The 18490-nt window shown below is 45.9% G+C and overlaps 1 protein-coding gene across 1 annotated transcript in view; it reads left to right on the plus strand.

Annotated features, from left to right (window-relative positions):
- The window catches only part of MRPL48 (mitochondrial ribosomal protein L48), a 71488-nt gene extending 53345 nt beyond the window's left edge, over positions 1 to 18143 (plus strand). The window contains exons 6-8 of the mRNA XM_062197565.1: positions 14395 to 14497; positions 16869 to 16958; positions 17865 to 18143. Coding sequence (XP_062053549.1) covers positions 14395 to 14497; positions 16869 to 16958; positions 17865 to 17939 — 268 coding nt within the window. The 3' untranslated portion in view covers positions 17940 to 18143. The remainder of the gene's footprint in view (positions 1 to 14394; positions 14498 to 16868; positions 16959 to 17864) is intronic.
- The last annotated feature ends 347 nt before the right edge of the window (positions 18144 to 18490 follow it).

Consider the following 18490-nt stretch of genomic DNA (forward strand, 5'->3'; position numbering starts at 1 on the left):
ATTAATTAAAAAAAATTCTATCTGTGGGGCCAGCTTTGTGGCATAGAGGGTGAAGTCACTGCCTGCAGTGCTGGCATCCCATATGGGTGCCAGTTCATGTCCCGGCTGCTCCACTTCTAATCCAGCTCCCTGTTAATGGCTGGGCAAAAAGCAGCAGAAGATGGACCAAGTATTTGGGTCTCTGCCACCCATGTGGGAGACCTGTTTGAAGCTTCTGACTTTGGCCTAGCCTAGTGCTGGCCATTGTAGCCATCTGGAATAAACCAGCAGATGGAAGATCTCTCTCTCTCTCTCTCTCTCTCTCTGTAACTCTGACTTTAAAACAAATAAATAAATATTTTAAAAAAAAATACATCTAAAAAAGTCTTTCAAAACAGACCAAAAAAGTATAGTTCAGAGTCAAGTGTTTGGCACAGTATTTAAGCTGCTATTTGGGACACTTGTGTCCCATATTAAGTGACTGTGTTCCAGTTCTGGCTCCACTTTATCTTCTTGCTAATGTGCACCTGAGAGACAGTAGGTGATGGCTCAAGTACTTGGTTCCCTGTCACCCATATAGGAGACTCAGACTGAGTGCTGGGTTCTTGGGTTCAGCCTAGCTCAGTCCCGGCTATTATAGGCATTTGGTGAGTGAAGCAGCAAATGAAAGATCTCTCTTTGCCTTTCGTATAAATAAAATTTAAAAATAAAAACAGGTACAAGTCAGTGATACCAAACACACTGATAATGTTGTACAACTATCACCACCATCCATCTCCATAACCCTTTTTATGTTGTAAAACAAATTCTGAACCTGTTAGGGGATAGTAACTCCCATTCCTCCCCCTTGCTGGCCAGTCTTCTGTCTCTGTGACTTTTCTAGCTCATGTAAATGGAAGCACACATTATTTGTCCTTTCATGAATGTCTTATTTCACTTAGCATAATGTCCCCAAGGTTTATCCGTGCTGTAGCATGTGTCGGAATTTCCTTCCTTTTAAAGGCTGAATAGTATTCCACTGTATGTATAACTTGCAGTTTGGTTATCCATTCATCTATTGAGAGCCGCTTGGGTTGCATCCACATTTTAGCTGTTGTGAATAATGCTGCCATGAACGTGGGTGTACATTTTCTAAGCGTATTATTGCTAGGCAGTATCCCATTGAGTGATTGCACCTGAGTTGGCTTATCCATTCATCAGCTGGTGTGACTGGGGCTGGTTCCAGCTTATTAGTGATCATGAATAAAGCTGCAGTGAGCATTTGCATATGAATTTTCTGTGGACATACATTTCTTTCTTGGTTAATTACCTAGGCCTGGGATTCCTGGATTGCATAGTCAGTTTATGTTTACCTTTTTTTTTTTTTTTTTTTTTTGGACAGGCAGAGTTAGACAGTGAGAGAGCGAGACAGAGAGAAAGGTCTTCCTTTTTCCATTGGTTCACCCCCCAAATGGCTGCTACGGCCGGCGTGCTGCACCGATCCAAAGCCAGGAGCCAGGTGCTTCCTCCTGGTCTCCCATGCGGGTGCAGGGCCCAAGGGCCTGGGCCATCCTCCACTGCACTCCCGGGCCACAACAGAGAACTGGACTGGAAGAGGAGCAACCGGGACAGAATCCGGCGCCCCAACTGGGACTAGAACCTGGGGTGCCAGTGCTGCGGCTCACTAGGCTAATACTCTGTCTGCGGCGTCGGCAGTGTATGTTTACCTTTACAGGAAACTGCCAAACTGTTTTCTAAATGTCTTTACCATTTTGTGTTCCCACCAGCAATATTTAAGAGTTGCAGTAACTCCTCAGCCCCGTTAGTAGTTGGTAACTGTTAAGTTTTTAAAAGCTATTTAATAAGTATTTAGTGATCCCATAGTGGTTTGAATTTTTATTTCCTTGATAAGCAGTGATGTTGAATATCTTTTCATGTGCTTTTTTTTTTTTTTTTGCCATCTGTATATCTTCTTTGATGACATCTGTCTTTAAATCTATTTTATTCATTTACTTAATTATTAGAGAGACAGACAGGCAGACAGGCTAAAAGACAGAGCTCCTAGTCTCTGGTTTACTCCCCAGATGTCTACAGCAGTGCAGGGTTGAGGCAGGCTGAGCAGCCAGGACCTCAAATCCAGGTCTCCTGTGTGGGAGGCAGAAACCTAACTACATAAGCCATTGCTGCTGCCTCTCGGAGTCTGCATTGGCAGGAAGCTGGAATCAGGAGCTGGAGCTAGGAATTAAACCCACTCTGATACCAGATGTGGTCTTAATCATGAGGCCAAACACGTACCCCCTTTATGTATTTTTAGATAGCAGTTCCCTTCTAGATATGTGTTTTGCAAATACTTTATCCTAGTCTAGATTTACCTTGTTGTCTTCTTAAAATATTAATCAAACTTTTTTAATATGGTACACATATATCTTACAGTTTAAGTCAAATGCATAAAGGTTTGTAACTGATTTACATTTGAAACCATCAGAGAGCAATATATGTGTGTGTATATATACATCAATCAAGGGAAAAATTGCTTTCCGGCAATTTTATGATCTGTAATTTAGTTGGTATATCTTTCTTTTCTCTTTTTTAAAGAAAGGCTGAAACCCATAGTTTTGTCTGCAGGTGATGTTTCTTTTCTTTTTTTAAAGATTTAATTATTTATTTGAAAGGCAGAGTTACAGAGAGGCAGAGGCAGAGAGAAAGACAGGTCTTCCATCCACTGGTTCACTCCCCAAATGGCTGGAACGGCCAGAGCTGGGCCAATCTGAAGCTAGGAGTCAGGAGCTTCTTCCAGGTCTCCCACATGGATGCAGGGACCCAAGAATTTGAGCCATCTTCCACTGCTTTCCCAGGCCATAGCAGAGAGCTGCATTGGAAGAGGAGCAGCTGGGACTTGAACTGGCACCCATATGGGATGCCAGCACTGCAGGTGGCAGCTTTATGCTCTATACCACAGTGCCAGCTCCAAGTTTGTTTATCTTTCATTTACATGCTTTTTCATCCTGTTTTTTTTTATTGTACAAAAGATATATTTTTGCCATCTTCATTCCTAATGAGATTTTTTTTTTGATGATTTTACATTCATATAATGTCAGCTGTATCATATTGTTTTGCCTGCAGCAAAAAAGATACCTGGTAATGAAGAGAGAGAATTTGGTTATATGTATTAGAAATGCTCTTCTGCCATCTTCTGAGGCTGGCCCCTGCCTCCACTTGTCTTTTCAACAGTGTGTCTTTTTTTTTTTTTTTTTGACAGGCAGAGTGGATAGTGAGAGAGAGAGACAGAAAGAAAGGTCTTCCTTTTGCCGTTGGTTCACCCTCCAATGGCCGCTGCGGCCGGCGCATCTCGTTGATCCGAAGCCAGGAGCCAGCTGCTTCTCCTGGTCTCCAATGCGGGTGCAGGGCCCAAGAACTTGGGCCATCCTCCACTGCCTTCCTGGGCCATAGCAGAGAGCTGGCCTGGAAGAGGAGCAACCGGGACAGAATCCGGTGCCCCAACCGGGACTAGAACCTGATGTGCCGGCACCGCAAGGTGGAGGATTAGCCTGTTAAGCCACGGCGCCAGCCTCAACAATGTGTCTTTTGAAGGCAAAATTTTTAAAATTTAAGGAACTTGATTAATCCATTTTCTTCTTTTATGGTTTGTACTTTTGGTGTCATAAATAAGAAATCTTTGCTAATTCATGGTCACAAAGAAATTCTCCTGTAAGTTCTATGGTTTTAATGATCTGTGATCCATTTTGAATTATTTTGTAACATGAGATTTGGTGAAAATCCCCCCCCCCAAATGATTACTTAATTATTCCAGCACCATTTGTTGAAAATATTTCCTTTGTCCACTGAACTAGATTAGTACCTTTGCTGATAGCCAGTGACCACACATATCTGGGTCTGTTTCTTAGACTGTATTCTGTTATCTTGATCTATTTATTTGCCTTTATGCCAGTACCACACTGTACTGATTACTGTAGCTTGATTACTGAAACTTGAACTTTGTTCTTTATCCAAAGTACTCTGGCTATTCTAAAAGATTCATTTATTTTATTTGAAAGTCAGAGATAGAGGAAGAGACAAAGAGGTCTTCCATCCGCTGGTTCATTCCCCAGATGGCCACAATGGCTTGGGCTGGGCCAGGCTGAAGCCAGGAGCCAGGAGCTTCTTCCAGGTTTCCTACAGGGGTGGTAGGGGCCCAAACACTTGGGCTATCTCTGCTGCTTTTCCCAGACCATTATCAAGGAGCTGAATCAGAAGCAGAGAAGCCAGGACATGAACCAGCACCCATGTAGGATGCTGGCGTCATGGGTGGAGGCTTTACCTGCTATACCACAATGCCGGTCCCAGAATTAGCTTATTTCTACAGAAAAGAGTCTGATGGCTTTTGTTGGGATTGTATTGAACTTGTGGATCAACTTAGGGAGAACTGAAACCAAACTGTATCTATTAAGCATTGTGATCCATTAACACAGTGTTGCTCCCCATCCATTTAGGTAGTCTTTGCCAGCTCTGCTTTTCAGGTACTTTTAGAGCTGTTGGAAACTGTGGCAGAGAGGGACTGACATCTAGTATCTGCCTGCTGCAGGGGGGCGCTTTACATATCCCAGTGTTTCAGACAGAATAGGGGGTTCTGTGGTTTGCCTTAAATAACAGTGAATCACATGACTAGAAATATCTTCCCTTTTTACTTTTCATTCAACCTAATTATGTCAAGGAGAAATTCCCAGAGTGGTGCTGGTATGACCTTAACACTGCTCTGCTACTTCCTCCTCTTCCTAACAGAGAGGGGACCTTTGGCGAGCACTAGGATGTAGCTGAAATTTTATAATCTTATTTTGTTTGCATTGTTCTTATTTTAATTTACCTTCTACTGATGGCAGCTGATACTGTTTCTCCACTTATAGTCATGATAAAAAGTCAGGGGTTTGAGGTATAACTGACAGCACAATTCTCTGGTACTGAGCAGTTCTGTGAGCTGTGACAAATGTACACCGTAGAGTAAATCCTGATAGAATCCAGACATAGAGCATTTCCATCATCCCAAGGTGTTCCCTCCTGCCACTCTCAATGATTTATTCCGTGTCTCTGGTTTTGCCTTTTCCAGAATGTCATGTCCATGGAATCATACCATATTTTTTCTCTGGAGTCGGGCTCTCCACTTAGCCTAATGTGTTGAGGTCCTTTCCTGTCACTGCACTGGGTGGTTTGTTCCTTGTGGTTGTCAAGCAGCACCTGGCTGAGGGACTTACTGCAGTTTATCCACTCACCATCAAAGGATGTCTGTGCTGTCGCCACTTGGCAATTATGAATAAAGTCACTGTAAATACATACAGATTTTTGAGAGAACATAAGTTTTCATGTCATTTCATTTCTCTTTTTTTAAAAAAGATTTGATTAATTAATTAATTATTTATTTGAAAGCATTACAGAGAGGGATAGAAAGAAAAGGCAAATTTCCATCCACTTTCCCTAAGTGGCAATAATAACCAGGCTGAAGCCAGGAGCCAGGAGCTTCATCCAGGTCTCCCACATGCGTGGCAGAGGCCCAAGCACTTGGACCATCTTCTACTACTTTTCCCAGGCCATTAGCAGGGAGCTAGATAGGAAGTGGAACAGCCAGGACATGAACTGGTGCCCAAATGGGATGCTGGTATTGCAGGCAATGGCTTTACCTGCTATGCCACAATGCCAGTCCCTGATTTCTTTTAAAGATTTAATTTATTTAGTTGAAAGACAGTTACAGAGAGAGTTAGAGCCAGAGAGAGAGAGAGGTTTTCCATCTGCCAGTTCACTCCCCAGATGACAGCAATGGCCAGAACTGAGCTGATCCAAAGCCAGGAGCCAGGAGCCAGGAGCTTCTTCTGGGTCTCCCATGTGAGTGCAGGAGCCCAGGGACTTGGGCCATCTTCCACTGCTTTCCCCAGCCACAGCAGAGAGCTGGATCAGAGTGGAGCAGCTGGGGTTTTAACCCGCTGTGCCACAGTGCCAGCCCCAGGTCCCTCATTTCTTTAGCAGTGTGACAGTTGGGTCAAATGGTGAGAGAAGTGTATGTTTGAATTTAAAGGAAGCTGCCAGACTGTTTTCCCAAGTGTTTGTACCATTTTACTTTCTCATCAGCAGTGTATAAGAGTTCCAAATTGTTCTCCATCTCAAGTTCCCTTTAAAATTAATTTTTAAAGAATGAGTTGATTTGGGGCTGGCGCTGTTTCATAGGAGGTAAAGCTGCTGCCTGCAGTGCCAGCATGCCATATGGGCGCAGGTTTGAGTCCCAGCTGCTCCACTTCTGATCCAGCTGTTTGCTATGGCCTGGGAAAGCAGAAGATGGCTCAAGTTCCTGGGCCCCTGCTCCCACATGGGAGCCCTGGAAGAAGCTCTTGGCTCTTGGCTTTGGATTGACACAGCTCCAGCTGTTGCGGCCATGTAGGGAGTGAACTGGTGGATGGAAGATCTCGATCTCTCTCTCTCTCTCTCTGCCTCTCTGTAACTCTGCTTTCCAAATAAATAAATAAATCTTTTTAAAAAAGTAGTTATAAAAAAAAGTTGATTTTAAAAGAAAAATATTTAATAAATAATAGTTTAGTTTACTGTAGTGTGCAAGGTAGCACACAGCATAGTATGTAGACATGGAAAGATTATGCTTTCTTACTCATTTGATAGTAGTCCATTCCCATTTTACAGATGAAGAAACCAAGCCTCAGAAAGACCAAAAATCACATTACCAGTAAGCTGTCTGGGTTTAAACCCAATTCTGCTTGACTCCAGTATTTTTTTTTTTATTTTGATTTACTGCTCTATTTAATACATGCATAGAGACTCCAGTATTTTTAATTATATAGTCTTATTTTAAGCACTTAAAACAAATTTGAACTTTTAAACCTTTATAACTTAGAGTATAACTTGCTAAAAGTACTCCTTAGAAGATTTGATAATAAGTTGTGAATTTAGCCCTCACAGCTGACAGTTCTTTTAAGCCTAACAATGTGCCTATCTTTTCATGATGCCCCAGAGAGTTGGTTGCTCTTTCGACACATGACACACACCTCTCTCATGTCACTTAGTGCTCTGGGCTGCAGTGAGGTAGGCACGTGTCAGTCCCCTTCTCTCTACCTGTGCATTCCTTCTTATTTTTAAAAAATTATTTTTATTTATTTGAAAGGCAGGTACACACACACACTGAAAGAGACAAACCCAAAGAGATCTTTTATCTGCTGGTTCACTTCCCAAAAGCTCACAACAGTCAGGGCTAGGCCAAAGCCTGGAGCCAGGAACTTAATCCAGGTCTCCCATATGGGTGGCAGTGACACCCAAATACCTGAGCCATCACCTGCTGCCTCATAGATTGCACATTAACTGAAAGCTGCAGGTGGAAGCCGTCAGTACTTGAGCCTAGGAGCCCAGATAGGGGCCGTGGGCATTCTGAGCAGTGTCCTAACTGCTGGGCCAAAAGTCTGCCCTATGTGCCTTCCTTCTAGGTGGTGATCGTGTTGTTGTTTCTCTCTCTTTTTTTTAAATAGTTCTTTATTTGAAAAAGAGAGAGAGAGAGAAAATCTTCCATCCACTGGTTCACTCCTCAAGTGGCAGCAACGGCCAGGACTGGGCCAAGCCAAAGCCAGGAGCTTCATCTGGGTCTCCTATGTGCATTGCAGGGGCCCTTCTCCTGCTTTTCCCAGGCCATTAGCAGAGAGATGGATCGGAAGTGGGGCAGCTGGGACGTGAACTGGCACCAGTATGGGATGCTGGCATTGCAGGCTGTGGCTTCATCCACTACTACATAACACCAGCCCCTGTCCTTTGTTTCTTTTGCACCTAGCACATGGCCTGCCAATGGGAGACATTCAGTCATTTTTCAGAGTGACAGGTTATCAAATGTGACTGTAGAACCCAGTTATGTAGTGCACATTTCCTAAAATGTAATGCAGGTGCTTTTGATTAATTAATCAATCCAGAAACTATTGATCGAGCCATGTGGTAGATACTGAACTAGTTATTCCGACTAGAAGATCCTAAGATGAAATGTCCCTGATTCCAGGGAGTATACCCGTACACACAGCGCACACACACACGCAGGCACATGCAGTCGGAGAGTTGTACTTATCACAGTGTGGAAGGTGGTAGGTGCGGATAAGGTGCAGTGTCAGTTCAAGCAGCCCAGCACAGTGGCTTACGGTAGTGCCTCTCCTAGTACCGCCCTGAGAACAGACCAGGATTCATCCTTTGCTGCCTTTGTCGACAAAGTCTTTCTTACCGATAGAAGAAAAGTTGCTGAATTAAACAGTGGATTTACTGACTGGTGCATGCTTCTTGTCTCATGGTGGGCTCATGGCAGTTTGCGTACTAGCGGCTGGCCTGCGACCACACCTGGAATCACAAGGGGTCAAGAATTCAAACTAGAATCAAGCTGCCAGTGTTCAGGTATGGCTCTGTCAGTTCTTAGCAACATGACCTTGGGAAATTCTGAACTTCAGTTTCCTCATCTATGTAATGAGGATGAGAGTTTTTTTATTTGAGTTCCAAACAGTAATTAAGAGAGTATTTAACAGCACTTAGCACAGACGCTGGCACTTAGGAAACGTTCTGAATAGTGTTGTTTGGTTTTAATAATTAATGAGGACCTTTTTGTCGGCTGGCAGGGTAGCTTTTCAGAGGATGTGGTGGCAAAGAGGCATTAAATGTCGCGTTCATACCTACAGTGGATCAGTTCCCTGGGACTGTGTTTTAAAATTCCAGGACTCCTTCTAACGAGGCTGTTTTGAAAACCTGACTGTGAAAAGCCCAGGCTGCACTGGACTGGGGCAGAGAGGCAGTGACATTTGCCGAGCACTGCTACCAGCAAGGCTCTCAGAGAAAGCTCCGTGCAAGCAGCTTGTGCTTAGTGGGTCAAAGCATCAACCGGGAGCCAGGCTGCCTGCCCTGTTCTCTTCCTCTGCTGCATTCCTTACTGTGTGACACTGGGCAGTCTCCTTACCCCTCTCTGTGCCTTGGTTTCCTCATCTGTAAAATGGGTTAATGAAAGAACCTGTCTAAAAAAGCTATAGTGAAAACGCCTTGAAAGCACTTAGAACTACATGCAGCTGTTGGCTGCTATTATTATTAATACAGTGGAAGCTTTCCCACAGAGATTTAGTAATTGGCAAGGTCTGGATTTGAACCTGCTCTTTTCCCTCCAATTTTCAATTCTTCCAAGTGCTTCTCCATTAAGCAGTGATCTTCTAAACTGGAAGTACGATGGTGTCACTCCCCTGCTAAGACCCTTCCATGGCTCCCCACGCCCTTAGGATCATGATGCTGGGTGCACCACGGCCTGGGCTTGCCTCTCTTGCCTTCGCTCACACTTTGTGCCCCTCTTTTCCCTTCCAACTACACAGGCTTTACTTTTGTCTCTCTCCATTTCAGAACCTTGTATGTGCTCTCTAAAGCTTAGATGACCCTTCCCCCTTCACCTGACACCCACTTTTTCCTTCTGCATCATCTTGAATGTTACTTCTTTAGAGACTGTCATTTCATTGGGCTCCTTTGTTATTTACACAGGAGAAATAGAAGGTATATGACTTGTCCTTCATATGTGCACTCTCTACCTTTTAATCACTGGATGATCATTGGTCTCTCCTAGGAGACTTCAAGCTCCTTAAGGCAAGGATTGTGTCTGTCTTCACTAGTGCTCTGACCCTAAGGCCTGGTCTAGTACTGACATGCTATAGGCACAGAATAAGTGTTTATCGATTTGGATTGAGTTCTTTTTAAAATGTTTATTGATTTATTTTTAATTTATTTGAAGCAGAGAGGCAGATTGTTCATCTGTTGATTCCTTCCCCAAATGCCCACACTAGGAGCCTGAACTCAATCCAGTTCTCCCACGTGGGTGACACTTGAACCCTCACCTGCTGACTCCCAGAGTGCACATTGGCAGGAAGCTGGAATCAGGAGTAGAGCCAGGACTCAAACCCAGGCCCTCTGCTGTGGGATCCGGGTGTCCCAAGCTGTGTTTCAACCACTGTACCAAATGCCTGCCACGTGGGTGGAGTTCTAATAGGCATAGGCGTGGTCCCCAGAATGAATGATAGGTATGCTGCTTTATGCCTTTTTTCTGGTTCTTTGCTTCAAATAGCCCAGAGCACAAAAAGCTGTTTGTTTTTAGCAGCTCACTTCCTTGTGCTGACTGAGGTTTCCAGACTATTGTGTTATTAGGCATTCTCTCTGCCCAGCTTTTCAGACATGAAATTCTCTCCTGCTTTTCATTTCATCTTGATCTATTTTCTCCTAGGAGTGGCGGTGGTGGGAGGGATGAACCGTGACCTTGTGTTGGAGTTGGGCTAGAGAGGTGTGCTGGCTTTTGTTCTGGAGATGGTCTGCTTGGCTGCAGCTGCAGCTCACACGGGAGGGCGGGCAGAGCCCTCTCCTGCAAGTTCTTTAATCTGCCTGCACCCAACCCTTGCTGAGCAGCTGCCTGGGGAGATCAGGCAGCAGCTTCCAAGCCCCAAGCTGACCCAGCTCCTGTGCTCTGTGGACTGTGAGACGAAATTTCTATTTTTTTTAACCTACTTACAATTTTTAAAACTGAGGTATAACTTTTACAAACTGAAATCCACAGATTCTGAGTCCCCCAGAACTTTGTCCCTTCCCAGCGGATACTTCCCAGACATGACAGCCCTAGTCACGTTAGGTTGACTCTAGAAATTCAATTGTTTCTTCTCTGTTTTTACTGTGTGGTCGTCCAAGTGATATTTATGGCAGAGTTTTGGAAAGTGCAGAAAATCACCTGTACTCCTATCCTTTTAAGGCCTGTTATACTTTGAAATGACCAGAGTATAACAAATGCATCTTCCCTTCCCTTTTTTTTTTAACATCGTAGTTGACAAAAACTTCTGATCTTTTGACTTACCTGTGACTCGGCTTGTAACTGAAACTGCCTAAGAATTTCAGGGAGAGAGTTCCTGGCTCCTGCCTTCAGCCTGGCCCAGCCCAGGCTGTTGTAGCCATTTGGGGAGTAAACCAGCAGATGGAAGATGTCTCCCTGCTTCACTTCCCAAATGGCCACAAAAGCCGGGCTGGGCCAGCTGAAGCAAGGAGCTTCTTCGGTGCCTCCTGCCTGGGTACAGGGGCCCAAGCATGTGGGCCATCTTCTGTTGCTTTCCCAGGTGCTTTAGCAGGGAGCTGGATCAGAAGTGGAGCAGCCAGGACACAAACTGGTGCTCATATGGGATGCTGGCCTCACAGGTGCGTCTTAACCCCCTAGACCACAACGCTAGCCCAAATACATGTTTAAAAAAAAAAAAAAAAGTCATCCTGCTAGCTTGCAGATGGGGGTAAGAGCGTATTTGGGACCACAGAGTCCACTCTAATAGGCTGTCTCCCTGCATCACCCCGCTGTATTGACTGTCCTGCACTGAACTGCTTGGGCCTAATCTTGGTGTAACCAAAGTGCCTGGTATTTCCTGGTTTTCTGTTGGTTCTCGTTGAAGGCTTCTCATGCCTCCTGCCCTGTGTAGCTACTTCTGTACCGGCTGGGGATGCGCTCCAGGCCAGTGCCTATGCTCATTCTTTACACCGCGGTAAGACTTTCCCTAACCAGGGAGGCCTTCCCTGAGCCTGCTCCTCTTTCTCCCTCATCCCCAGTCCTTGGCACACACCTGTGAGTGCTTCTGTCTTTGTGTAGTACAGACGTTTGTGTATTTCCCTGTCTCTCCAAGGTGCTTCCTCTCGGTGAGCATCCTAAAGACTGCATATTGCCCACTGCAGTGCCTCTGATAGGGGAGGCTGTTAGTAAATGTTTGTTGGAGGGATGAGTAAATAAGCAAATCAGTGCAATCTTGCCAAAATAAGTATGGAAGAGTAAAACCCAAGAAAAGTGAAAAAGCTGACCACGCCTAGTTCAGTCAGTCAGTCCTATCTGTGACATCTTACAATGTTTTTTACATTTAGGGGAAGCAACATTTTAGAGTGCTTTTTGATTTCCTGAAAGCTTTTACCTAGTTATTTTATTTGATCTTCCATTAGAAGCCTGTGATTGTGTCCTAGTTTTTTAAATTGGGAAATTATTATAATATTTGACTTGGAAGAAAATATCAAGAGCTTGTGCTGAAAACTGGGAGGGGATATTAGAGTAGCTACATGAGAGAGATGGCAAAATCAATGTCTACCAGCTGCTTCCAGGAACAAGAGAGCTGACATTTGTGGGTGCACCATGCCAGGAGAATCACTTATGTAATTTCATTTAATCATTGCATCAGCCCTATGAAGTATGTACAAGATTATTATTCTCATTTTAAAGCTAAAGAAGCTGGGGCAGGCGCTGGGGCACAGCAGGTTAACACCCTGGCCTGAAGCACTGGCATCCCATATGGGCGCCGGTTAGAGATCCAGCTGCTCCACTTCCAATCCAGCTCTCTGTTATGGCCTGGGAAAGCAGTGGAAGATGGCCCGAGTCCTTGGGCCCATGCACCCACGTGGGAGACCCAGAAGAAGTTCCTGGCTCCTGGCTTCAGATCGGCGCAGCTCGGGCCGTTGTGACCAACTGAGGAGTAAACCATCAGATGGAAGACTTCTCTTTCTCTCTCTCTGCCCCTCCTCTCTTTGTATGTAACTCTGACTTTCAAATAAATAAATAAATATTTAAAAAAAAAAAAAAAGCTAAAGAAGCTGAAATAGCTAATTTGTCCAAATTCAAGTAGGTAATAAATAAATAAATGACGGAGCCAATATTTAAATCCAAGAGTGTACTGTTTCTAATCTATTTTCTATTACATTAAACTTACCTTTGTAGACTTTATCTGCAGAGGGCCTTGCCCCTTGCTGTTAAGTGATGAAACTTTGTGAAGCTTGAAAATTCAGTCCTACCATTATTATTATTATTATTATTATTATTATTATTATTATTTGAGAGGTAGAGTTACTAGTGAAAGGGAGAGACAGAGAGAAAGCTCTGTCTGTCCACTGGTTCACTCCCCAGATGGCTGCAATGGCCTGAGCTGGGCCAATCTGAAGCCAGGAGCCAGGTGCTTCCTCCCCGTCTCCCACATGGGTGCAGGGGCCCAAGGACTTGGGCCATCTTCTACTGCTTTCCCAGACCACAGCAGAGAGCTGGGTCAGAAGAGGAGCAGCCGGGACTAGAACCGACGCCCATATGGGATGCCGGCGCCTCAGGCAGAGGATTAACCTACTGCGCCACAGCGCCAGCTCCCTACCATCATTATTAATATTTCATATTTTCAATTTGATAGACTCTTTGATAAGATGAACGTGACACTAATTTTTTTTTAAAAAGATTTATTTAATTGAAAGGCAGAGTTACAGAGAAGCAGAGGCAGAGAGGGAGGGAGGGAGAGAGAGAGAGAGAGAGAGAGAGAGAGAGAGAGGTCTTCTATCCACTGGTTCACTCCCCAGGTGGCTGCAACAACCAGAGCTGCACCAATCTGAAGCGAGGAGCCAGGAGCTTCCTCTGGGTCTCCCACGCGGTTGCAGGGGCCCAAGGACTTAGGCCATCCTCTGCTGCCTTCCTAGGCCACAGGAGAGAGCCGGATTGGAAGTAGAGCAACCGGGACTCAAACTGGCACTCTATGGAATTCTAGTACTACTGGTGGCAGCTTTACCCGCTATGCCACAGTGCCAGCCCCTACACTAATATTATATTTCTGTGTGGCTTTAGTCCAGTCCTGTCTCATCTCTACACCCAGTCCTCACTGTTATCTATTGATACAGGCCCAGGTTCTAATCCCATTCACACGTGAAGAAACTGAGGCCAGGAAGGGAAGTGATTTACTGAAGTGAATGCTGCTAGTGAGTGGCAGGACGACACGGACTCCGAGGCCAGTGTTCTGTGCCCTGCCGCATGTGGACCTGCCAAAGCTGACTGGCGTGAACACGGACTCTGCAGCAGTGGCTCTCAGCCTGGAGAGGCGGCCCATCGACATGTACTCATGTCTGGAGAAAATCTGACTTAGGACTTGCTGTATACTGTTGGCGTCCAGTGGATACCGATGATATATAGGCCAGCCCCAGAACAAAGAAATACCTGGTTTACAATTTCATTAGTGCTGAGGTCATGAAATTCCGTTCTAGAACACTGGGTCCCACGCCTTATTTCTCCAGGACAGAAGCAGCACAAGGCCGGCCTCCCAGGCGTACCCAGTGAGCGCTCCATTCTCTCAGAGCTGCATGTTCTTCAGTAGCAGCAAGTGGTTTTGAATCACCAGGCTGCATTCTGCGCATTGTGTTAAGCATGGCTGGGGACACGCAGGCGTTAGCATGGCCTGCTCCTTAGGGAGTCCAGGGACGTGAGGAGGAGGGAGAGGGGGTCTGGTTACTTTGCTCCTGGCAGCAGGTAAGCATTCCTAGATACCTGGAGCTGCTGCACGGGCAGTGGCTGTGCTCACACACTCCCACGTTGGAGTGGGGCTGCTGGCTCCAGTGAACCCTCTGAATAGCTGACTTTCCTTCCCACAGTTACGCGATGCCCACCAAAACCATGGAGGTGTTGCAGCTGCAGGATCAAGGCACCAAAATGTTCGTGGACTCAGTCCTTACCACACACGAGCGAGTGGTTCAGGTAGGCAGCCTGGGAGAACTGAAATCCATTTGCCTCTCCTGGGTTTTCTGTCTGCTTTTTCCCCTTCCGCCATACCCTTCTATTCCTTTCTCCTGCCCTTGGAATAATGTTCTCAGGATTCAGTTTTTGACCCCTCCATCCTTGCTTTTATAATGCCTTGCTCTGGAGCAAACTCCTTCATTCCTCTGCTCTCAGCATCATTACATACATAACCCCCAGATATGGGTGTTGCCAGTCCTTCGAGCCCAATACCTGGTCATGCTGGACTTCAGCACTTGATGCCCCACAGATGCAGGGGTCCAAGCACTTGGGCCATCTTCCGCTGCTTTCCCAGGCCATCAGCAAGGAGCTGGATAGAAAGAGGAACAGCCAGGACTCAAACCAGTGCCCATATGGGAAGTCGGCACTGCAAGCAAAAGCTTAACCTACTATTCCACAGTGCTGGCCCCCTTTTTTTGTCTTTAAGATTTATTTATTTATTTGGAAGCAGCTGGGGCTGGGCCAAGCCAGGAATTCTATCCTTGTCTCTAAAATGGGTAGCAGTGGCCAAGTACTTGGGCCATCATTTGCTGCTTTCCCAGCACATTAGCAAGAAGCTGGATCAGAAGTGGAGTGGCAGAGACCTAATCCAGCCCTCCAATATAGGATGCTGGCGTCACAAGCAGTGACTTAACCAGCTGTGTCACTATATCCCACATCTGGTTTCTTTAGCATAATGTTTTCAAAGTCCATCCATGTTATAGCGTGCATCAATACTTCATTATTTTTTATTGCCAAATAATATTCCACTGTATAGGCATCTCCCCCTTTTGATCCATTCAAGAAACATATTACAAGGTAATTAGAAGAATAAGGTAGTAACACCTTAAATTTAAGTATGCTAAGTTAAAAAACTGAAGTACTTAAAATCCTTGGTTCTTTACTATTACCAGGCATGTATTATTACTTGTGATGCTCTTTATGACGGATCTGATGTGCCACTGAGGCCCACAGGGTAAAGTCTGAACTGCCGATTAGCAGTCAGGTGAGCTGTAGATGTAGCAGTTCCTGGCTCCTGCTTTTCCTCTTCACATCCCATTCACTCCAGGCATACATGGAGCTGGTTTTAATTCTCTAACATTGTTATGCCTCCTTATTTTATTATTTAAAAAAAAACACATTTATTGGGGCCAGTGCTGTGGCGTAGCAGGTAAAGCTGCTGCCTGCAGTGCCAGCATCCCATATGGGCACTGGTTCGAGTCCCAGCTGTTCCACTTCCAATCCAGCTCTCTGCTGTGACCTGAAAAAGCAGCAGAAGATGGCCCAAGTCCTTGGGCCCCTGCACTCCCATGGGAGACCCAGAGGAAACTCCTGGCTCCTGGCTTCCGATCGGTGCAGCTCCAGCCATTGTGGCCAGTTGGGGAGTGAACCAGCAAATGAAAGACCTCTCTTTCTCTCTCTCTCTTTGCCTCTCCTCTCTCTGTGTAACTCTGACCTTCAAATATATAAATCTTAAAAAAAAAAAATATTTGCTTGAAAGGCAGAGTGACAGAGAGAGAGAGAGAGAGAGAGAGAGGAAAAAATGGAGAGAGATCTTCCATCTGCTGGTTCACTCCCCAAATGCCCACAGTGTTGCGGCTGGGCCAGGCTGAAGCCAGGACCTAGGAACCCCATCAAGGTCTCTCATGTGGGTGCAGGAGCCCACACACTTGAGCCATCATCTGCTTCCTCTCAGGTGCATCAGCAGGAAACTGACTGGCAGGAACCTGAACCAGGGACTCCAATTTGGGATACAGGCATCCTAAGTGGTGGCTTAACCCACTACACCACAATACTCACTCTCCCCTCCTCCCATTTTATTGAATGCTGTTTTCTCTGCCTTAAAACTTTCCACATTATATTGACTTCTTCCAGTTTAATCCAGTTTTTCTCCAAGACTCCAGCCAGATGTCACCTCCTCTAGAAGTTTTCTTTGACCTTAGCTGAGTGAACTGCGTAGGTATTTTTCTTACAGGTCCTTGAATCCTCCTGCACACCCATCTACCACATATTTGGGTCTCTTGGGACAGGATCTGATATCAGTCAGGTCTTGGTCTATGTGGGTAAGCACTGAGATGAATCAGAAAATCAGCCTGGGCTTGATAACCTCTTGGTCCAGCTATGACCTCCATTGCCTACAGGAGCAAATACTGGCAGTGGCCATCTCTGAGATCAAATGGCAAAGGAAATCCTGCAAAGGCCAGGCTCCGAATCAGCTCCGGGTGTTCCTCGTCCACCCTTGGGCCCTCCTGGTCTGCGCACTGGAGCTGACCGGCATTTGAGTCCGTGCCATGTCCGCCTGATCACCTGGCTTTCAGCGCCCTCCCTCAGAACATCTTCTTTGATTTTGCAGATCAGCGGTTTGAGTGCTACGTTTGCAGAGATTTTCTTGGAAATAATCCAGAGTAATCTTCCTGAAGGAGTCAGGCTGTCAGTGAGGGAGGTAGGTGCTAGCTTGGAAAGTGGCCCCCTGGTGGCCTCCTTGTGCTCAAAATTAGGGTAAGAGCATCTGGACTGCCGGCTTTGGTCACAACAGAAATGTGGATAATTAAGGCCACACAATGATCAGGAAAGGTGTGCAGGCTGCTGGAACCGTGGTCAACATTCTGGCTCTGCCAAGGCCTCAGAGCTGATTATCTGTGGACATAAGGGGCTGTATATTGTCAGAGCGTCCTGGTGTCAGCGGTGAGCCCATGGCACTCCCAGATTCTCCCCTTTCAGTCAATTGTGTAGCACAGAGAACCTGGTTTAGGATTATGTACACAAATACCAAAGTGTCCTTCAAGGCCTGCCGGTAGCCTGACTGGGCATGCTCAGGATGGACGTTTGGTCAGGCATGGAAAACTGGCGGAACACTGAGAACTTCACGTCACGTGCTGGTGTGCAGGGCGCTTGCCCAGATGACCCTTCCTGTGACCCAGATCCTTGAGGTCATCTCAGCGGGACGTCCTGCTTCACGCAGCTCCCCTGTGCCCAGTGCACGTTTAGTGTCCCACAGGTCTGCGCGCAGGGAGAGCGTGCTGAGCAGGTGGACTTAAAATATTCCAGTCACAGAAAAGCGCCTATCAGAAGGATAATTTTGACATTCTCTCTCTCTTAAATGTCTCTGGTGTAGTATTTACAACACTTTTACATCAGTTATTTATATGTCTGCCTCAAGGGTTATTAAGTCTGATTCAACTTTGGATCCCTGGGACCTAATACAAGTCTGGCACACAGCAGGTGCTCAGTAAGAGTCTAGTCCATTTCATTCTCCACAGAGCCGGCTGATGGCCCTCTTTAAATGTTGTGCGTATCTGGGTAACGAAAAGCCCTGCAGTACTTCCTCCTGATTTCCCTCTCTCTCCAGCACACCGAAGAAGACTTCAAGGGACGGTTCAAAGCCCGGCCTGAACTGGAAGAACTATTGGCCAAACTGAACTAGCGCACACGCGTTCATGCCAGCGCTGGTCAGAGCAAGTGCCACGGAGAAGACCTTCCCGAGTGTCAGAGCTAAGCAGGAGAACGTAATCCTAGATTTCCTAACTTCCGGTTCCCGTAGCCAGGAATGCCTGCTCTCCCGTGGCTGTGCTTGCCACTTCTCGCCACACCTCCCATGTTTCCATTTAATAAAAATCTGTCATCACGGTGCTGTAGTTGCTGGTGTATGGGGGGGACGGGGGGGTACAGCCTGTCCTGTGCTGTCCTGCACCGTGTCTGTGGGAGATTCTGTTTCTCTCTGCTGGTGCTTTAGCACAGAAGCACGTTCTCCTTTCCTGTGTCTTCAGAGCGAACTCACAGATTAATCACTGTACCCTGGAGTCCTGCTGGGAAGCAGGTGATCATAACATAAGCGGATTCTCTGCGTAGAAGCCACTGCGAGAGATTTTGGATTCATAAATGAAAACACTCCAGGTGGAATCAGGGTCTGTCCATGAGGGAATCAGAGTGCTTTGGGGGGTAGTGAGTGACTTCTAAGTATTTGAGTCAAGGTTA

The sequence above is a fragment of the Lepus europaeus genome, chromosome 7, assembly GCF_033115175.1.
Source record: "Lepus europaeus isolate LE1 chromosome 7, mLepTim1.pri, whole genome shotgun sequence".
Taxonomy (NCBI): domain Eukaryota; kingdom Metazoa; phylum Chordata; class Mammalia; order Lagomorpha; family Leporidae; genus Lepus; species Lepus europaeus.